Source organism: Leguminivora glycinivorella, chromosome 14 (genome assembly GCF_023078275.1).
Source record: "Leguminivora glycinivorella isolate SPB_JAAS2020 chromosome 14, LegGlyc_1.1, whole genome shotgun sequence".
Lineage (NCBI taxonomy): Eukaryota > Metazoa > Arthropoda > Insecta > Lepidoptera > Tortricidae > Leguminivora > Leguminivora glycinivorella.
This window is the reverse complement of record NC_062984.1, coordinates 866098-888506: the sequence shown is the minus strand read 5'-3', so window position 1 is coordinate 888506 and position 22409 is coordinate 866098. Positions and strand designations below refer to the sequence as shown.

General features: G+C 42.0%; 2 protein-coding genes across 15 annotated transcripts; both read right to left on the bottom strand.

Annotated features, from left to right (window-relative positions):
• Nucleotides 1–4874: 4874 nt before the first annotated feature.
• LOC125233482 lies at nucleotides 4875–6004 on the bottom strand. The gene is made up of 3 exons (XM_048139521.1): nucleotides 5708–6004; nucleotides 5253–5405; nucleotides 4875–5132 (listed from the first exon to the last, which is right to left on the bottom strand). The coding sequence occupies exons 1-3, from the start codon at nucleotides 6002–6004 to the stop codon at nucleotides 4875–4877; spliced, it is 708 nt and encodes a 235-aa protein (XP_047995478.1).
• A 9351-nt stretch (nucleotides 6005–15355) lies between these two features.
• On the bottom strand, nucleotides 15356–22409 carry LOC125233240. Of its 14 annotated transcripts, none has more exons than XM_048139165.1 (3): nucleotides 21138–21357; nucleotides 20464–20718; nucleotides 15356–18776 (listed from the first exon to the last, which is right to left on the bottom strand). In XM_048139165.1, exons 2-3 carry the CDS (start codon nucleotides 20622–20624, stop codon nucleotides 15959–15961), a joined length of 2979 nt encoding a protein of 992 aa, XP_047995122.1. In that variant the 5' UTR covers nucleotides 20625–20718; nucleotides 21138–21357; the 3' UTR covers nucleotides 15356–15958. The 14 variants fall into 14 exon arrangements, with proteins under 14 accessions (XP_047995122.1, XP_047995123.1, XP_047995121.1 ...); XM_048139166.1 differs by having other exon boundaries at nucleotides 21217–21353; XM_048139164.1 differs by lacking the exon at nucleotides 21138–21357 and adding an exon at nucleotides 19176–19389 and having other exon boundaries at nucleotides 20464–20592.

Genomic DNA, 22409 nt, shown 5'->3' with positions numbered 1-22409 from the left:
GCTCTCTTGTTGCTCAAATAGTTGTTTATACATTTTTAGCACGGTTACATTATACAACTCATCTTTTTGAATTATACATTGTATTGCTATTATAATTTCACTATTCCCAAGTATTATTTCATTTCTCTTTACCTGCAGTTAATATGTAGTTGTGCTGGTCAGTTGGTGTTAAATTTTGCAAGTTAAATTTCAAACTCGCGTTCAATTCAGTGGAAAGTTTTGCGTCCATATGTAAATAGGATGAAAACGTAATAATATGGTTGGTATTTTTACAACAGGCAATCATACTTATTACTTATTTTATATTATACTTAAATGGGAAAGTGTGTGTGTCTGTCCGTTTTTCAAGGCAAAACGGAGGGACGAATTGTCGTGATTTTTGAAGTGGAAGTAGTTGAAGGGATGGAGAGTGAGGAGGTTACTTTTTGTCTGTTTCAAACCCCCCCCCCCACACACTTCCCTAAAATATGAGGTGGAAGTTTGTATAGAGCATTCCGCAATTTTTGAATTTAATGCGATTGAGCCATTGTACTGGAAAAAGCAAAAGATTAATCAATACCAGTCAGATTTCTTACAGTATAAGCCGACAGTGACGCTGAAGTGTCAAAATGCTAGCTCCTCGCAAACGGCGGTAGTCCTCGACTTAGCGGCAATTAATTAAGTCGGCTTTTACTGGTAGCAGGTAGGCTGGGAGACGGAGGTAAATATCTGTTGCTGTTGGGCATTGTAAGGGGTGCCGATTGATCGCTGAACCAGAGCAGTAACGTTGCCAAGAGATCGCAACGAGAGTGTGTTTGTACTACTGCCACACGACGAACGGCGTGGGAAGTAGCGAGGGAAGTAGGAAAGGCATAGTATGGCCGCACTACTCGTCACGCCGCTCGTCATGCTCCTCATCATGCCTACCGCTCCCTATTTTGTCCGTATTTTGGCGCGAGTCAAAGGGCCGACAACGACCTAGTGCGATAATCGCGCTAGCAGTAGGCCTAGCACATGATGGCCGCGAGAGTATGTCGCCGCGAGATAGATGACACGGTCTTCTTCTAACTGTATTAATGACATAAGGACGGGTAGTATATCTCGCGGCGACATACTCTCGCGGCAATCATGTGCTAACCCTGCAGGGCAGTGTATGGCCGGAAATGGCAACATTGCGACAGCGCGAGGAGCAGCGGGAGGAGCATAGTGTGGCAGAGGTTTAAGGTTAGCAACGTGCATAACACCCATGGAGGAATGGAGCTGCCATTGTCTTTAGGTGACAGCTTGCCGTCATGCAGTCCATAATATAATGCTTGCAGCCTACTAACGTGCTGTGTCAAAAAATTGTGCAATAAGCCAGTTATGTTGCCTATCCACTAAATGAAGATGAGGGAAAATAAGAGTAAACGTGCTGCAATAGACCAGTGTGTTTGATTCTCTTCTCTACTACGTTGAAAAACATTGAATTTTGTTGATTAGCTAACAGGTTTTATCTTCTCTGTTAATTTTTGCCTCAGTGAAAGGTAACTTATGTAGATTAAGCTATTACAAGAAACTATAAAACATATAAATACACGATTGTGTAGTCTACAGAAATAACGCCAGTTATTAAAGCAACAATAAAAATACGTAATGCACATAGTTGTTATTTCGAATACAAAAAAAAATCGACATCAATCAGCATGCAGTAGATATACGACAAAGTTCAATAAAGCGACATGATCTCTCTGCCTACTCCATCTCCTATTGTTATTCATGCGTTCGTTTGTTTCTTTAACTAACTTCCTTATTTATAGCAGTGGGGCGTGGGAGGCTAATAAGACGATTCCTTATGCAAGATGTTCGCTTTAACCCCCCTACCCCTCTTGGTGTTCATTGTAGCCCCCTTTTCTGTTGGTTCATTTGTTTAAAGCCGCAGTTTCATTGAAAGTCATAAGGTTTTGTAAGTACTTAAATTGTTATAGTTGTGAGATTATTATTTGTTTGAGATAGAATCAGATAGAATGCAAATGTGTGTTTAATTTTGTTGTTCAATAAACGCTTACAGTATCTTTTGTATAGTAAAGCTGTTTCACATAAGAAAATTGTTGAGAAATATTACCGAAAATGAAATAAGGAATCCAAACTTGGAAGTGGAATTGTAATTTGGATAAAAATATTTCATTATTATTATTTTCCTTTTATGCTAAAGTTTTTATTGTTTAGCCGAGTTCTCAATTACTAAAAAAATGTGTGAAACTCATAATTTTATAAATAAACCAGGATAAGCACTGGAAAAACTAATAAACATTTTACTTCGCTCATAAATTATGAACAGGGTCAGAAGTTATTTTAATTCCATTCAAAACTTGGACTGTTTCGTAAATTTTTAACCTTGAGAGGTGTTTAAATTCTAAAATATGATATTAATTTGACAATTTACCACGATAAGGTCTATACATATAAGTAATACTTTAACGTGACTTTGTACAATGATCGTTTTAATTTATCGCCGCTGGTTCTGTAGTTCTTCTTTTCTGCACTTGTATTGTAATGTACCTACTAAATAAATTGATAAACTCAAATGGATTTGGGTGGTACATGTTGCCAGGCAGAGTGATGGCAGGTGGACCAAATCGTTGATGGAATGGTGGCCGCTTTCGGATGTAAGAAGCACTGGTATCCGTCGGCTTGTGAGTGGACGACATTAGAAAAACTGCGGGGCACCTCTGGATGAGACCAGTTCAGAGATGAGAGGCCTTTGCGATTAATAGCTGAAATGATGTGTAGGTACTTAATTTTAAGCTCTGAATGGGCCATTTTTTCCAAAGCTGTCCACCCCACTTTTTTGAATTTGGATTTTTTTATATGGTTTCCACTCAGAATCGTAAGCTTTTTTAATTTTATAATAAGAGAAAAAAAGTGTCACAAGGTTTTTTTTCCATTCCGTTACCATTTTTTCATACATTTTGTATGCCGGTAACGCAGTGGAAGGTTTGAAAAATGTATGGAAGTCTTGGGACATTTTTTTCTCCAATCAGGAAAGACCTCGCGATTCTTAGTGTGAATCGCGTAAAAAATACCCATGTCCCATGTTACAAAAAAGTGGGGTGAACAACTCTGAAAAAAAAGGCCCCGAATAGTCTAAATAAGCCTCCACATCTACTAGTGAGGTCAGACGATGCCTGAATTTGCGGTAAACGCAACTTTGACTTTTTAACATTGAGAAGTTTGTAGACGGTCATATAGTTACGGCATGTGCGAAGTTTTTATTAAGTTTCGCGGCAACTTGCAGTAACTTAATAGTATCCAGTACGCATAAAAGCTGTAACAACTATTGGATAACCCGTTTTAGATATATTTCTCATCACATGAAGTGTTTTTTTTATTATTTTCTGATAAAATTAAATCTAATATATATTTTAACATGGTTGAATAATGGATAATATATTACCAAGATAAAGATTAGAGAAAAACGATTAAATATACATACCTATTAAAAACACTAGAAACCTAAGGTGAGGTAAGTACCTATCCAATATTCTTATTATAAGTGCCTGGATTATACATGACATCCATACACAAATATACCTACTCACATACAGATGTGAGTGGAAATACAGACTACTAAAAGGGGTTGGCAGAACACATAAAATCGCTCAATTGTCAGTGCCACTCAGGCGAAATAGATTATAATGAAATGATAAATTGGAAGTCATATAAAATAAGCAACTTTGATTCGAAGCTCTCACATTTATTTTACGATAAAATAAGATAATATTATATATTTTCCAATCTCGATTTGATCTCATTTTCGGTTGAGTGGGCGTCGCGATTGCAGCTCCATATTTATGGTAAAAATATGCTGCCGCGTAATAAATGTCATTATTCTGCATCGTCTACGGCGGGCGCATTTACATACAAAATACACGCTGGAACCGTGATTCATATGAAAGAATGGAGCACAATGCTTCCTTAGTTTTAACTGATGTAATTCATGCTTATATTTTGACGAATTTTAATAATCTGAACGCAAACTTTGAAAAATCTCCCGAATCTGTGTTCGTCAGAAGCAACATTTAAAATTGCAAAATGCCTCTTTACAGATACATACATACATACAATCACGCCTGTATCCCATAAAGGGGTAGGCAGAACACATGAAACTACTAAAGCTTCAGTGCCACTCTTGGTAAATAAGGGGTTGAAAGAAAACGAAACTGACATTGAATTGGAATGGAGTGGAATTCCTTGCCGGCGGCTATATTTCCGAGCTGATATAACCCGGCAACCTTCAAATCAAGAGTGAACAGGCATCTTCTGGGCGAGCTCACTCCATCGTAGGCCACGTCTTTGCCTTTGGCTAGTCTGTGGTCAAGAGTAAGCCCATTTATAATTTAAAAAAAATGCAGTGACAGGTTGCCAGCCTCTCGCCTACGCCACAATTTAACCCATATCCCACAGTCGCCTTCTACGACACCCACGGGAAGAAAGGGGGTGGTGAAATTCTTAACCCGTCACCACACAGGCCCGCAGCCGCAGGCCAGGCAGGTCTTTACAGATGTAGTGCAAAAATATTTGCCTTCGTATTGTTACGGGAACGTACGAACGTGTCATGCTACTTCAGTCAGTCTCAGTACAAGATGTATTGACATTGACTGAACTAGCATGACAAATACGAACGTTTCCGGAAAAATGCGAAGGAAACCCTTTTGGCACTACATCTGTACACTTGTTTTAATTTAAATTAAAATTCGTTTATTTCAGACCAAATGATCCATAATTTTGTTAGTAAAATATACTAGACTTACGGACTATGTTAGTATGTACTTATATCTATATACATATAACAAATAATACAAAATAACTATATTTACATACTTAAAATTAGTGAGAGGAGACAACACCGAGCCAGGCTATTTGTCTGCGCCTATCACCACCTCTACCCAGTATTTTGTGAGGCGGCAATCTAGGCGTTCAGACAACACCCTCAGGAGGCTGTTGCTACTGCCACGCACGCGCTTTAGCAGGGACGCTATTCTTTTACGCCTAATGGCATAAAAGTCATCTATGCGTAACTCTGCAAACATGCCCGAGGCACTACAATACTTTGGCAGTTTCATCAGCATCCTCAGGATGTTGTTGTACTGAACTCTCAGGGTATTGTAGGCCCTCTGCGTAAATGTTGCCCACAGACTGCACGTGTAGAAGGTTTGACAATATGCCCTGAAGAGTGTTAACTTTACTTGTGTGTTACAACGTGCAAATCTGCGGGCAACCATATTGCCCCTCACTGCCAAAGCCCTCCTCTCCCGTTCCATATCCGCATCATCCTTCAGATCTCTGGTAAGCACATGCCCCAGATATCTGAAGCTCTCCACCACTTTGAGGGGCACTCCATCCAGCACAATCCTAGGCACACTCACTTCTGAATTATACTTAGGAGCCTTGAAAATAAGTACTTCACTTTTAGCTGAGTTGTACCTAAGACCATGCTGCCCAGCGTACTCCTCACATATGGCTATCAGCTTTTTTAACGCACCCACTGAGGGGCCCAGCAACGCCATGTCGTCCGCGTAACTTATATTGTTAAAACATGTTCCCAACACATAGCATCCGACACGCTCGCCGCTGAGTCTCCCAATGAGCTCGTTGACATACAGGTTAAATAGGGTGGGAGATGTCAGCCCCCCTGTCTCACGCCACACTTCAATTTATACTCCTCCGAGTACTCCCCATCCCATCTCACCTGATTGACCTGGCTGTTATACCAATACTTTAACAGATCTATACATTCCCTGGGTATTCCAGATTTGGCTAGCTTGTCCCACAGTATGCGGTAAACAACAAGGTCGAAAGCCTTTGACAGGTCCAGGAAACACGCGTACACAGGCGTGTTCCTATCTCTGTAATACCTGACAGCTTGCTTAAGGCACAATATTGCGGTTTCAGTTGACAGTCCAGGCCTAAAACCGAACTGCGCATCGTGCAACTTTACATGGCTCTGAAGTTGTGCATTGAGCAAGCTGTCAAGAACTTTAGCCATTATGGTAGCAAGTGAGATGGGTCGGTAATTTGTGAGACTAGAAAGATCGCCTGTTCTGTTTTTCGCGAGCGGTACCACAACGGTGCGTGTGAGCTGGTTAGGAAGATACGCGTGTCTTAAACATAGCGTATAAAACATTGCTAACACGCGCGGTACGTGTTCACCACCATACCTAAGGTGCTCAATACTGAGACCATCATGTCCTGGAGATTTGCCCCTCTGCATGCTTTTTATGATGGCTTTGACATCTTTAGCCATGAAGGTCACAGTAGGGGGTCCCATGACGGCCTCAGCACCAAGCACCTCCGGCGGGTCTATAATAAGTGGACTTACCGCAAACGCCTGTTTAAAATTGTTAGCAATCTCTTTTTTATCGCACTTTCCTTCCACGCACACAGGGACACTCGGCCTGGTACTAAATTTACTCGTGTTTTTCCAAAAGGATTTAAAGTCTTTATGTGTTTGATTTGACGCCAGGATGTCGCTTTTTATCTGCTCCTGCCTATCCTGGCACCATTTCAGCCGTGACTTGAAAATCCTCCTAGTTTCGCACATTTCGCTATAGATTGGTCCCGAAGATGGTCTGTTAGCACCTACCCATACTAAGAACTTAGCCCGAGCGTCCCTGTGAGCGTCAGCAACATATTTATTCCAGCCTGCAATATGCCTACTCGATCCACCCCTACCGTGCCTACTCGACCTCCTAGCCGCCTCCGTCATTGTACTGGTAATGTAATTATACATATTGTCTAAAATGTGTTTATGTTTTAGTTCATTACATACCTTATCCGCACAAGACGTTAACTCTGCCGGGAAATCAAGCAGTCTCAATTTCTCGTGGCAGATTGAGTGATAACGTTCGATTTGCTCTGCCTGTCTCTCACCCCACACCACACCGTCGTGACGCGGCTTGCCGGGATTAGATGTAATTTGTACCTTATCAAGATCACATTCAACAATAAGGGGCAGGTGATCGGACCAATACACTTCACAGTTTATTTTTATATTGCGTACGGTTTGCCGCGCTGCTTCTGTGACAATACAGTGGTCCAACCACCTGCTACAGCCATGTGCTTCACTTGTATACGTATATGTACCCGAGTTAATGCCCAACATATCTAGGTCAACGCAACACCAGTTTTGCGCTGAACAGAAGTTCATAAGCTCATCACAAAATAACTCATTAGGATGTGAATTAAAATCCCCTAGTACAAAAATCACTTCTACATCACTATTTTCCTCACTAATTGCACATATTTCGCCCAAACACTCTGTAAACACTGGTAAGTTTTCGGGCGCATTTACCGGCATATAAACACTGAATACTAGCATAGACCTGTCTGGCATTTTGATTTTAATGGCCGTTAAACGCACACTTTGACAGCTAATAATCGAAACTTCCGTACAAATGGATTTTCGCCACAAAATTGCTACACCTCCATGTGGACGCCCAGTGAGAATACCAGCGGCGGCATCCACTGCCGACACTCCGGTATATGCGAAGTCTTTGTGAACCGCTCCCAATATCGGAAGGTCATGACCCAGTAACCAATGTTCCTGTAACGCCAGAACGTCCGCCGTTTCACATAATGCCTGCACACCCTGCATAGATCTTTTTAACGACTTGCAGTTAAAACTAACTAGCCTGCATAAATTACTACTCATTTTTTCGATTCTTGTACATGGGCTCCCATCTCAACAGGTTGAGTGTGTGACTCATTACGGCTTTCCCTTAATGAGATAAAGCGCCTGAAATACACACCCCTCGGCCATAATGTCTCGTCCATAAAAATATCCAGCTTATTAGCATAAACAAATAATTTATATGAGTTATAATCTTTCTGTCTACGCATGGTAACTCTCACTAGCGACACCCTCTCGCCTGTTTTATGGAGAATATACTCTTGAATGTCACTCACCGACACATCCTTATGCACGTTATAGATGTATAGGGGCACCTTATCCACAGCCGCTTTAAACTTCTCATTTGGGCGCAGCACCGCGTTTCCTTTACTCCCAATAAACCTATTACGTAACTTTCTCCGCTGTACAACTTTCCAATCCTCGTCTTGCTCAGGTTGTTTCCACTCCCCTTCCTTCCTTACTTGCTCAGCAAAAGATAACTTTTTAGCCTCATCGCCCTGAAGTGTTTGTTTATTTACCTCCAGCTGACAGTTGCTATTCACATTACTGGTTTTTGTACTGCAAATTTCAACCTTAGGTGCACTACATACGGTCTTATCGCAATCTGAAGACGCCGGACTTAGGACATTTTCTAATTGAACCAATTCCTTATCAAGCCGTACCGGTGTGGCGAGTACGGGAGATAACGATTTGTCCTTCTTCTCGTGCGAAAAGGACGACATATCTCTCACTGGCCAATCTATCTGCGCTTCCGCATCTACCTGTGACGTCAAGGTCGAGGTCGATTTCGCTCGGTCACGGTCACCGTCCCGTTGCAAGTCCATTGACCCAAATCTATCCGGCGTTAAAAAACCCATGGGGCCACTATTTAAGCCCATGGGGCCACTACTTAAAGCGTCAAACAAGCACGCCCCTCTCCTCGTATTGACGTTTGTTTGACCCTTTAAAAATGACTCATTTTTCTGACATTTTTGCTCTATTTCTTCCACTTGTTTAATCGTGGCAAAGTTATTCTTTATTTCATTAATTTCATATTTCATTCTCACTATATCTTTGAGTATAGCCGATGCGTCCAAAAAATCAAACGTAACGGCCGGTAGTTTATTTAAATCTCTCGCAACAAACGTTGGCAAAAGCTCGTCGTCCACATCTTGAAATAGTAACACTATGTCCTCTAAATCTCTCTTCACTTTGCCTTCTTTTCTTCTAGTGATTTTTTTCCTAGTTTTGTCTTTCAAACTGTCAAATAACATAGCTTTCGCCTCCTTAATTTCCGCCTCACTAAAAGTGGTTTCACAAATTCGTAACATACTCTCATTGTCCATTAATCCCGTTTTATTTTGCACAAAGGCCAATAATTCACATATAACAATGTCACAGCTCGCACACTTCACCGTTTTAGACGATGTCGCTGCCATATTTTATCACTGTTCGCTGCGCTCGCGCACTTAACTACCCGCCATGCATCCGTTCGCTATCGCGGTTGCGCGCGCACTGCCATGCATCCGTTCGCTATCGCGGTTGCGCGATAGCGAACGGATGCATGGCAGTGCGCGCAACCGCGCGCGCAATACTCTTGCTATGTTGGTATTACTACTTGATGCATTAAAAAAATCTTTTAAACCATCTAAAGTACTTATGTCAGAAAAAAAAAAATCTTAACCCACCAACATTTTTCCAGCTCAACACTTTAAAAATAAGCTACTAAAGCTGCACACGTTAGTAGCAGCTTAGTTAACCGTACTAGCTAGTGAAGCTTGCTGTCAAAACCACGGCTCCCATTTATTGGCTTAGGTTTTCCAGCCATTTTTTCTGTGAAATTGTATTTCCACTGCTCGTGGACAAGGTAGGTCATTGACGTTTTCTATTAGAGTGCGCATATACAGTGGACAATAAATCAATTTCTTGTTATTTTGTTCTATCATCCAGAAGATACCATAATATAGTACCTCTATAGTGTCTTAAATAAAGAAAAAGAACAACCCTGGCGACCGTGACCTAGACAAGACAACAAAAATCTACATAGGTACATATATGTTTGAGGTTTTGATCAAGCTATACTTTACACTTGCTTTACACCAAGGTACTTGTACTATTTACATATTCTGTGACCAAGAACGGGCAAAGCACATTATTAGTCTGGGATTAAGTGGGTTATTTTCGTTCTTAAAGATGCTCTAAATTCAGTTATTTTTGAGCATTTCTATCATGACCATTTATGTAGTTCCAGTATTGTTTCAAGGCAGTTTCGACTTTACACGGCCAACACCAAGCTCTACATTTAATTTCATTTATTTTATTTATTTATTTACACAAAGAAAATTACACAGTATGACAGTATACAAAACTAAAGCACCGTGAATTTTAAATAAACATTACAACAAACACAAAATTAAGTATTAAATAAACAGCAAAATTAAACATAACATAACACACTAAATATACTAAATAACAGATGAAGTAGTAATACATTTATATCTTAAGCCTAAAACTTGTGAGATAATTATAATGAAAATATTATTGCATGCTCTTGATGGGTAGATTATGTGTTACTCAAGAAATGTACCTTACACCTTTATTATTGTAAATACCATAATCTTGCAATAAAAACATTTCTGATTCTGATTCTGATTCTGATCAAAAATTAGGAAACCACGTATCATGGTTTTACTCCATCTAGCAATAAGCAGTCTATGTACCAGGCAAACATGAAAAAGAGAAACGTTTTCTAACACCGGAAAGCACGACCACTATTTGCTACGCGTGGTCCATCCCAAACAAGAGTCGCCCAGAGTAACTTGATCTCTCGACCGATTTTCAACTACAAGTTCTACACGTTTTTTGGTTTGATACCTACTATACTTGTATTTATGGTTGTAGTAATGCGGTACAACATCTGCTGATTGCATTACTGCTGTAGAGAAACATATTACACGAAAAATATTGTTTTTAATCTTCGCGCGTTTGTCTTTCAAAAAGCCTAAATTGAAGCTAAAACTGTACATTTTTAACTGTATTAAAGTATGATTTACAATAACGATGTTTTATTGAATAAATAATAAAAGCTTTTAAAAATTGCAACGTGCTAAAAATAATAGGCTACTTACCTCCTAGTCAAAATCAGCTTCTTTTCAGGAACTGTCAAAACGAATTTCAGCGTCTTGCTAAATATGGAGTTAATATGAAATCGAGTTGAGTGACGTCACGGTCAACTCAGTTACTTTATATAGCAGGCCAGGGAGAGAGAGGCTTATTAAATAGAAATTGGATTTGAAAATGACTTCAACCCATGTTTTTCTTATATTTAGCTGAAGCTTTATTTCGTGCATGGTAAAAAATATTTTATTTTAAGTACAGTCATGTTCCCTATTGTGGCAAAAAGTTGACCATGGTTTATTGTTCAAACGTTTTTTAAAAGGGTTTTTTTTATAATAAGATTATGATGACAAATTAAAACACATATTTAAGCAAATATATAAATGTTACATTCTATGTTAAGAGACTCCATAAGTTACTTTTGTCTTGCCTCGCGATGAAAACTCCGATATCTACGGGACTCGAGAGGTCAATAGGTGGTTGTTTTCCGGCGATTTTTCAATGGATTCGAACCAAACTATTCGGTATTCAGCGCTCTTAGTAATTTCTCTAATGTTGTTCTATCTTCCTTCAAAATTTTACGGTTGTTTTCAGAAAATCATTTCCAATAATTAAATATATGCCGACTTTTTAAGTAGGTACCGAAAAAGTTAAGGTACAGCGGGGCAAATCTCGACTGGGGGGCAAATGTAACTGGTTCATTTTTTAAATGTTGTAAAATGTTTTCATTATTAAATAGAGTGTCCACCGGTTATGTATGGTAGGATTTGGTAGGCGTGTTCAGTGGATACATGTAGAACTCAACATCATAGTGTAATAATGGAAAAAATGGATCAGTTACAATTGTCCCCCAGTCGATTGCCCCGCTGTACCTTATCAGAAATTAGAATTTTCATTGAGCGGTCCCTATTTTTGTACAGAAATCAGTAAATAAAATATGAAAAGTGGAACTTTCAATTTACTGGACAATTTATACCTTTAAATCTTAAATGTTTTTTTTTTTTTTATTTTACATACAGTAGATTAAATAGTATATCATTTTGATACGCCATAGTAAAGGGCTCCTACTTTAACTACAGGAATTGGCAAAAAAAATTTGTTAAAATACTCATCATGTCAAAACCAAACCTAACCACAACAAAATTTAAAAACCAGAATCGTCCTCATGAAGTAGAGTGTATACTCAGTGAAGCAGGTTTATTGGTCCCAGAATGCCTGGCGAGGTTGTGAAACTAGCTAGCGAAGCATTTTTGCTGCCATCAACCTGACTTTGAGAGAGATAAGCTCTATTAAAGGTGACCTTCCGATGTCAATTGTGTTACTGTTATGAGATTACTGCAGTGTCGTTGATATCGTAGCTGTATCTCTCGATTACTTTTATTAAAGTAGTGAAGCGGCTAAAACTAAAATAAATGTCATATATGTACAAAGAAAAAAAATACTAAGGTCCCCAAGTGCAAAAAGCTGGATTAGAACCAGCGTCCTCCGTTTAGGCGACGCGACGGATGCCTGAACCGTTCGGCCGTTCGGTCACGGTGGCATTGGTTGAATTTTCTAAGTATATGACACAATTCCCGAAGGCTTGTGGCGCCCCCTGCTTAAGTGCAAGTCAAAATTACAATACCCACCTGTACAATGGGCTGTGCTCTGAAGAACTGTTTGATATGATGCTAATGGATAACATGATCGGATGCCACACCTCTGGAGTTTTGGCATCCATAGTTATATGTATGATTATTTTTATTCAAAGACATTATGACATAATAATTATTTATTATTTTATTTACATTAAGATTAAGGCTGGTTAGTGTCACACGGACCGACCGCGCAGAGTAATCCGCCGCACTAATAATAATTATGTAAATACTAGTTGTCAAAGCGGACCCCAGGCTCCCATGAGCCGTGGCAAATGCCAGGATAACGCAAGGAGGATGATGATGATGATGATGATCAGTTCTGGGAACGTTAGAGTAAGGCACTGGTCCCAACGCGAGCTAGTAAGCAGTGAGCTGTCGGCTATAAAAACGAACAAAAGATAAGCACTCCCGTGCAAATAAGAGACACGGCGATATTGATAGCTCACCGCTGGGCGAGTAACTATAAACATCGCTGTGTCTCTTTTATTTACGCGGGAGTGATTATCTTTTGTTCGTTTTTATAGCCGGTAGCTCATAGTTTACTAGCTCGCGGTGGGACCAGTGCCTAAAGCGGACGGGTCCGCGCGGACAACAACAGCAACTTCATAATTATTATAAAGTTCCTCCGCCAACTTCAAATAAGTCATGCGGATGGCTTCGCGCGGTCGGTCCCCTTGACACTAAAACCAGCCTAAGACTTATCCTAAACTAAATGTTATCAAATTCAAAAAACTTTTATAGCAGCCAGAAAACTTGGTTTCGTCTCATTTTTTGAAGAACCCCATACGGCTTTCCCTCGAGAAATCCTGACGGTATGAAATATAAGGGATTTTCTCATCGTATAGAGTAGCTCTGATAACTTCGTGTGCGTCCTTCCTGGGATCCCGGAGGAACAATCGGGTGCTAGCTTTAAGGGGAACGGGATGAAAGCACGTGATCGACTTTCTGTGGAATGTATCTGTTACCCTCTGGATTTTAAGTTTATTGGAAAAAGTTTATTTTTTACGTTATCTAAGTAGATAAGGCTAATGTAGATTGGTTTAGTTTATATACTTTGTACCTTTTTAATGACAAGCCATTAAGCTTAGAAATAAATTGAGAAATTAATTGTGTAATAGTATTTTATACAATCGTGATATACAAAGCTTTTCAGTCGAGTACCATGTTTAGGCCACGAAGCTTGCTGAGTGGCCTAATAGTACAGTCAGCAGCATAAGTTGCGTAGCGGGCAAGGTGTTCAAAATGAACTTGACACGATCTTATTTTTAAGACAATAAGAGCGTGTTAGGATAATTGTGAACACCTTGCCCGCTACGGAACTTCTGCTGCTGACTGTACGGTACGAGAGTGAAAAGCTTAATTATATCACTATTGTATACAATACTTTTTCTATGAGTCATCATTTTCATCACCAATGGACGAAAAATATCATCGTTCAAGTTAAAATTAATGTTAATAGCGTCGTTCACCGTCAACCAATTGTTTGTAATAACCGTCTCTCATTGGTCGATAATTAACGCGATAGATTAAAAAAAAAAGTGTTTCAGATGCAGAAAAATTTGCCAGGTATCGCAAATTAGTATAGAACTTGTATGAAGTTCTATTCTTGAATTTTTTTCAGTTAACTAAAGTGAAGTGTAATGAAATATTATAGTTGACTAAGTGTCAAAGACTACCCAACACTGAAAAGTTGGCACATACATATATATTTTAGTCTGTGGTGCCCTAATTGACAGATTAAAGTCGACGAGTAGAAAAAAATATTTTTCATACTGGAGATAACTTTGTATGGAAATGCGGATTTATTTTTGCGCGAATTATTTTGCAAGTTTCTAGTTTGATGATAAGCAATCCCCATAAAGAAAATGTTACGCTACTCTACACTTTCGTAGCACTATAAGGTAGGGCCCAGAGCATTTAGCTGTGGTTTTATGCATGGTAGAAGGCTAGAGGGGATTCCCAGTTAAACTCTGTTATATTAATAACATTGACTAATTTTTTTATTATAAATGGGCTTACTCTTCGCCACAGGCTCGCCAAAGGCAAAGGTCGCGCTCGCTCTCGGTAATATAGCCGTCTTCAATTCCACTCCTTGGCAGTGCGCATAAGAAAAGAAGAATCAAAGCGCTTCGTGCGAATTCGCGGAATATCTACCAAGTAAGGATGGAATTGAGTTCATGGAAAAAAATTAAGGACATCTCCAATGTTTCCTCGCTGTACATTTATCCTACAGCGTTTTGAATTGAAGCCAGTCCTTGTATTGATTGGAATATAATCCGATTATGTCCAGACATAACTAGGTCATGTTTATTGCTCCGGCTATGTTCACTCTGAATTCAATCAGAGTCTTACCTGTCTATGACAAGGTCAACCTAGCTATTGTAAATCAATATATTTGGAAACTTCCTGAATTAACAAAAAGAAGCAGACCAGAAAACCTGAGAAATTTAGCTAATATTCCAACTTTTGTATTACCAACCAGCACAAATGAGTATGGCAAAAGAGTATGAACAAGTGCCTTGCCACGCGCTTTGAATAGATTTCCATATGATTCAATAAGCAAATAGTAAAGTCATATAAAAGTATGTTGCTGAACAATTTACCTAATCTCTGAATTGACATAAATGTAGTTAAAATATAACTATATTATTATAATACTAATTTTGAAACTGTAATGTAATATCATGTAGAATCATATTTTGAAACTGTAATGTAATATCATTACAGTTTCAAAGTTAGTATTATAATAATATAGTTATATTTTAACTACTGTACGCTACACGGCCAGGTCCTGGACCCGCCGGTCTGGTACACCGAAGAAATGGTGCTCGTAGCCGTCGACGCGTCGTCTCCGGCCCCTCACACCTAGGCTGGACCACCACGCTCTTTTAAGGTCCAGAGCGAGGACCGGCGCCGTCCCCGAAGCTACCTCGGCTAGGGGATGGTATCTGGGCGTTGAATCAAACCACTGGGCTCAACTAACACTTATTTTAATGCAACGAGTTACACCTTAGACACTATTTTAACGCGCGTCGCGATACAAAAACAGCAAACTTATACAAATCGTTCTCAACGCATTTTTACCGTGCTTGTTCTTACAAGCTCACAGGTCAACTCCAAACTTCAACTCTCGCCGCGAGAGGCAGCACTCACTGCTATATTAGCCAATACTGAATCACGACCAATGATGTCGCTCGATACGTCGTAGTTACAACTAGCCTCGCTAGATGGCGCGCGGAACGCCATTGCGCTTCGAATTGCATGAACATCCTGGGGCCCCCAGGGGGGAGATTGACCTGAAGACTTGAAGCTGTTCAATTGTCTCGTTCTAGAGATCAAGTGAACAAAACAAACAAATTAAAAATTCAGATACAAATACTACATGTGGCATCTAGCAAGAAGTGATCTGTGACCATTAGATACATCTTCACACAAGTTTTACATCAGTGAAATTAAACTTAAGGTAAACTATTTACTAGGTTGTTAGTTACAATGGTTCCCTGGTGGAACTCAAACAGACATACGTTAGTAGCAATATTTCAATTTACATTTATAATGAATTACTCCTTATGATTAATTACAGTTCCATGGGCAATTTACATAATTTAACAACAGGACGAACGAGTTCGCCTCCCTGAGTTTTTAATTTTACCGATCTGACAACATCGTCGGATCCTTTGAATATTTGTATTACTCTACCCCTACGCCATTGTAGAGGTGGCGTATTGTCATCTTTAATTAGGACTAAATCATTAATTGCAACATTAGGTACATGCCTATTCCATTTATTACGTGATTGTAAATTGTTCAAATACTCAAAATAATATTTAGCCCAAAATTTCTGAGTTATAGCTTGTACAAATTGGAAATGTGATAACCGTGACATATTTGTGTCCTTCCATGAAGGTTCAGGTAATGAAACTAACGGCTGACCAATCAAAAAATGACCTGGACTGAGAATTTCCAGGTCACAAGGATCCTCTGACATTGGAACCAGCGCTCGAGAATTAAGAACCGCTTCTATCCGACAGAAGGCCGTATACAGTAATTCAAAGGTTAGGATCCGATCTCCTATTTCCCGTTTAAGCAGATTCTTACTACTCTTTACGGCCGCTTCGACTAATCCAGACATGTGGGCAGCGCCTGGAGGGTTGAATTCCCAGCGCACGTCTTGACGACGAAACTCATCCGCCAGGACGGTTTCATGGTCAAGTAAGAACTGATTAACCTCACGGAGGTATGAGCTAGCACCTTTAAAATTCGTACCTTGATCACTACGGACGAGGGAGGGCAGCCCTCGTCGACTGACAAACCGTGTGAACGCAGCGATGAAAGCCTCGGTGCTCAGCGACGAGACGAGCTCTAGATGCACTGCCTTGGTACCTAGGCATACAAAAACACACAGGTAAGCTTTAACTGATTTAGCATTCCTAAGTTGGCTGGCCTTAACCAGATAAGGGCCAGCAAAATCCGTTGCAACGCCGGAAAATGGACGCGCGGCCGTGACACGGTCGGCGGGCAGGTCGGCCATGAACGGCGCCTGCTCGGTCGCGCTGAACCTGAAGCATGGGGTACAGCTGTGGATGACGCGAGCAACCTGACGTCTCGCTGACGGGATCCAATACCGCTGTCTCAATATATTAATCAGCGCACTTGTCGATGCGTGACAATGTATTCGGTGATAATGTTGCATCAACAACTGAGTCCATCTATGATCCTTCGGAATAAGCAATGGGTGCTTCGCTTCATAGCGCAGGCTTGAATTACGGAGTCGGCCGCCGACTCGAATAAACTGGTCTTCATCTACGAAGACGCTTAATTTCTGGAGAGACTTGCATACTAATTTTCCTTTTTTCAGTAAGATGGCCTCATCCTTGTATGCATCCAACTGGACCTTCTTGATCCAGTGGCTCGTAGCGGCACGAGTTTCATCTATAGACAGGGTCTGGTTCAAGTTTCGTTGCTGCTTCGGCAAACGAATATTCTTGCAAAACCGTAAAATGTATGACGTTACATTTATGAGCTTACTATAAGAGCTCACTCTGGATAGTAGGCAGTCTTCCCATGACTGCTCTTCAGCGACGACATGTACCAATTGTTTGAACCCTGGCAGCTCAGGTGACATGGTAACTGGCATCGTTGGCCACTGAGATTCCTCCTCGAGTAGCCAGTCTGGTGACCACCACAGCTTGCACTTGAGGAGCCTTTTCGCTGTGGTTCCCCGCGACGCGACGTCGGCCGGGTTCAACTCACCCCGGACATAGCGCCATGTCATTAGTCGCTTCGACTGTTGAATGTCTTGTACTCTATTACATTCAAATGTTTGGAGCAGGTGTGGCTTAGTGTTTAACCAACACAACGTTATCTTGCTATCGGACCATGCATTTATGCTGTCAATATCAAGTTCATCTTCATAGGCCGCTGCGGCGTGATTCAGCAATTTATAAACCATATGAGCCGCGTTTAGCTCATTCTTTGGAATGGTTTGCTTGGTCTTTTTCGACGCAACTCTAGTCTTAGCTATAATTAGTCGTACCATGACGTTTCCAGCGGCGTCTGCTGTCCGGAGGTATACGCACGCTCCGTAGCCCATCTCAGACGCATCTCCAAAACCGTGGAGTGAATATGATACCGATCCCGGTAGCGCGACGCATCGAGAGATCTGTAAGTGAGACAAATGGTTTAAATCCTGAACCATTTCGTTCCATTGACTTTCTTGAACCTCCGTGAGGGGTTCATCCCACGTCATTCCATCTGAAAAAAGTGATTGCATAAACAGTTTGAATCTGTAGACGATGGGAGCACAGTATCCGCAAGGATCATATAATCGAGCGATAGTACTTAACACGCTTCGCTTGGTTATCGCTTGCCCTAGGGGTACGTTGATTTGATATGACATTGTGTCGTTTATCGGGTTCCATTGGATGCCTAATACCTTTATGAGGCTCTTATCTTCTGCGTCGAAATGATGAGGTATCTCACAATATTCCTGTGGTAGGTCCTGCAGTAACTCGCGACAGTTGGACGACCATTTTCTAAGTTCATACCCAGCACTGCTCATGAGATCTGTGAGCTCCGATTTTAGCTGCTGGGCCTCCGCAATTGACTCTGCTCCCGCCAGTACGTCATCAACATATACCTGCCGTCGCACGACGTCTGCAGCTGGGGAGCCTGGATGCTGAGCTTGCCAATCATTGGCTAATTGTATTAGCGTCCTTATTGCGACAAAGGGGCTTGACCGTAGCCCGTAGGTATTAGTATTTAACTCATATACCTGTAGGTCCTGCGACGGATCCTCACGCCACAGGATCAGCTGATAGCGCCTATCGTCGGGGTGTATCCACGTCTGCCTGAACATCATGCGGATGTCGGCCGTGAAGACAAACTGGTGTCGTCTGAAATTCAACAATATCTTGGTAATATCATTCTGGAGCGGCTTTCCTGAGTGAAGACACTGATTTACAGATATTCCATTGCTACTTTGAGATGCCCCATTGAATACCACTCTGAGCTTATCAGAATCCCTCTTAAAAATACCATGATGTGGAATTATAAAGTGTTCTGAATCAAATTGATAGTTTGATTTCGACATATGTCCTAATGACTCATATTCTCGCATGAAATCCCTGTATTTCTCAGCAAAGACTGGATTCTTGGCTAGCTTCGCCTCTAATGAATAAAACCTGCGTGCGGCAATGGCCCTCGACTCACCGAGTGCGGGTCTGTCTGTCAATAAGGGCAGCCGTACCATGTATTTGCCGTCAGGCATACGGGTAGTATTGGAGGTATACAACCTTTCACATTCGACATGCTCCGGATGCTCCACCGGATCCTCTGGAGGCTGCTCGACCTTCCAGAACTTCTCAAGTACCTCCTCGAGGCGTGTCGCATGGACTCCATAGTCCTCGACGGACGTCCCTCTCAGCTGCTTCGTTGAGATGTCAGCGGGATGCTTCCACAAAGCACCCATCAGTACATGGCCAAAGCACGTTCCATAGGCCTCCACACCTGGAATGTTAGTGAGAATCTTTGAGCCTGTATATATATAATTGAGTATATCCAGTCCAAAAATGATATCTACATCTTGAGATACATCAAACTTTGGGTCTGCCAACTTGAGCTGCGTCGCATCTAAGTGACCCTTGAGGTATGCATTTACATATGGAATATTCCCAGTAACTGTATACATAACTGTAGCTATAACGCTAATTATCGGAACTATTTTTCCTACCGGCCTGAATACTACCTTTGCTATTGTCCCGGGACATTGACCTTTTGATCACCGATTCCAAATATATTAGTACCATTAAACTGTTGGTGCAAACCTACTTCATCTGCAAATGATTTCTTTACTATGGAGCAAGCCGCGCCGGTATCCAGCAAAGATCTAGCCTTAACGTAAGTACCATTACCTGATCTAACAAGAACAATGGCTGTAGGACTGACACGGATGGATGGCGTCATCCACCGTGCCTCTGGTTCACCAACAGTGAGATCATTTCATTGCCGGGGCTCAGGGCTGCGTCGAGTGCCAAAGCGCAAGGAGTGGAAGGTCTCCTGCGCCTGGCGGGCCCTCGCTCCAACCGGCAGGCGTGGAACGTGACCAGCAGCCACCAAAAGAGGTGTCTGGTTTGATAGGGAGGGAGTCCTAGCTTCCTCCACACCCCACGGTAGTGGTGAGCATGATTGTGATGAGTGGGCCTGCTGCGGCCCTCTCTCCTGTGGCGGGGCCGGTCGAGATGGTGACCGCCGCTGCGGTGGTGATCGCCTCCACGAGGCTGACTGAGCCGGTGGCTGATCTTGCACTCGGTGCACAGCCTTTGCAGCTGCTGGTTCCTCAACCGACATGCCTGCCACAGCCGAGCATAACAGCGAATTATGCACTGATGATTGGCATGCCGCGCACCAATTGCGCGACATACATTCTCTGGCATAATGAGCGCGGAGACATTTGAAGCAGGCCCCTGTATCTCTAGCCCAGGTTCTGCGCTTCGAGGGTGGCAGTCCCAGGAAAGCGGGGCATTTGTACAGGGTGTGAGCACTGCTCGAGCAATAAGAGCAAGTTGCAAATGAACGATTCACCTGATCATTGGGTTCCGGTTGTGCTGCCAGGACCCGGGGGGCTGCCAGGTGGTGAGCCGGCGCTGCGCCGCCTCGACCTCTAGCAGTGGGTGACCGGCGTGCCGCAGGAGTTCGTTCCACTGCTGCAGGGGAGATCGCCTGCTGCACCCGGCATTGTTCATCTAGTAGCGACACTAGCTGGGTAAGGGTCGGTAGCACTTGCGGATCTGTCCCGTGCCGCTCCTCAAAGAGCGTCTTTACGCGCAGGGGCAACTTCTGTAAAATTAAATGCAGTAATAAATACGACCATTCATCGACAGGTTGCTTCAGTTTCCTAAGCGCCTGGATGGCCTCTCTGAGAGGATCATAAAACTGGGTTCTTAAATTGACATTGGGGCCTCCCACGTTGGGCAGGTTTAGGATCTGTCCTATAAAGGTGTCTACCAGCTGCCTGCTGTTGTGATACCTTTGCTTTAGGAGGTCCAGGGCAACTGTATAGTTGTCGCCATCCATAGGCAAATGTTGAACAATCGATAGTGCCTCACTATTTAACGACGTCCTTAAATAATAGTGTTTTTCCGCGTCGGAAAGCGGTCCCGCATCAACAAGGGACATAAATAAGTCATAGAATGACAGCCATTCAGCTAGGCAGCCTGAAAATGTAGGCAATTGAACTAACGGAAGTTTGACCTTACCTTGATGTTTTGAGGTTGAGGGCCTCCCGGACTCCTCTTCCTCTGATGCCTCATCCAATTGAATGAGGAGTCGATTTACCTCGCTAAATTGCTGCTGGTACAGTAGTCTTTCCTCCTCTGCAAGTTCCGAATCACTCGCCACCAATGACTCGTATGCCGAAACATACGTTTTGTAGGCTTCTCGGAAATGCCTCCTTGCTACGGTCGCGGCGATCGTGCCTGGTCGTACCACAATTGTGCCAGCATAATCCGTTAACATTAAATAACGGGTCTTTAATTGAACCTTTGCGGCTTTTAGCGACATGTTTGCTATGAACACAAATATCTCACAGTAAAGTTAACTCTAAATTGTAACACTTGTTTTCTATATTATAATAGCGATTAACAATATCGATCCGGCAAGTAAATGAATTTGACGTTTAATATGTCAACAACTTGAAGTTTGACGTAACTTAGAGTCTATACACTATGGCCGATTCTGACAGCTGACAGTTGTTCGATGTGAAGTTAGTCACTCAATGTTACCAACTTGGCAACTTAACCGGTAATCTGTTCAATGAAATTGGCACAACACTAATAACCTAAAAACCCATGCGGTTTTGATTTTCACTTCGTTATTTAGCGTCCAACGCACGGAATTTAACACTAAATGCTGGAATGACGCGAATCCTCGATTCTGCTGATTGTAGACCGCTTCGGTCCTGAATCTTGTCCCAATTCGAGGGTTATCTTCCAATATCGTGCTGATAACGATCGTTCCCCTTATGGGTTACACCAAAATGTACGCTACACGGCCAGGTCCTGGACCCGCCGGTCTGGTACACCGAAGAAATGGTGCTCGTAGCCGTCGACGCGTCGTCTCCGGCCCCTCACACCTAGGCTGGACCACCACGCTCTTTTAAGGTCCAGAGCGAGGACCGGCGCCGTCCCCGAAGCTACCTCGGCTAGGGGATGGTATCTGGGCGTTGAATCAAACCACTGGGCTCAACTAACACTTATTTTAATGCAACGAGTTACACCTTAGACACTATTTTAACGCGCGTCGCGATACAAAAACAGCAAACTTATACAAATCGTTCTCAACGCATTTTTACCGTGCTTGTTCTTACAAGCTCACAGGTCAACTCCAAACTTCAACTCTCGCCGCGAGAGGCAGCACTCACTGCTATATTAGCCAATACTGAATCACGACCAATGATGTCGCTCGATACGTCGTAGTTACAACTAGCCTCGCTAGATGGCGCGCGGAACGCCATTGCGCTTCGAATTGCA

What these genes read in the sequence shown, in the direction of transcription:
- LOC125233482 (XM_048139521.1), bottom strand. Translation starts at nt 6,004, where the DNA reads ATGGCTAAAGTTCTTGACAGCTTGCTCAATGCACAACTTCAGAGCCAT. An exon ending in ATAACAGCCAGGTCAATCAG is followed by an intron (nt 5,406 to 5,707) that starts GTGAGATGGGAT and finishes CTTATTTTCAAG; the next exon opens with GCTCCTAAGTATAATTCAGA. An exon ending in GGGAGAGGAGGGCTTTGGCA is followed by an intron (nt 5,133 to 5,252) that starts GTGAGGGGCAAT and finishes ACATTTACGCAG; the next exon opens with AGGGCCTACAATACCCTGAG.
- LOC125233240 (XM_048139161.1), bottom strand. Translation starts at nt 19,570, where the DNA reads ATGTATACAGTTACTGGGAATATTCCATATGTAAATGCATACCTCAAG. An exon ending in GAGCATGTCGAATGTGAAAG is followed by an intron (nt 18,777 to 19,175) that starts GTTGTATACCTC and finishes GTTGAATTTCAG; the next exon opens with ACGACACCAGTTTGTCTTCA.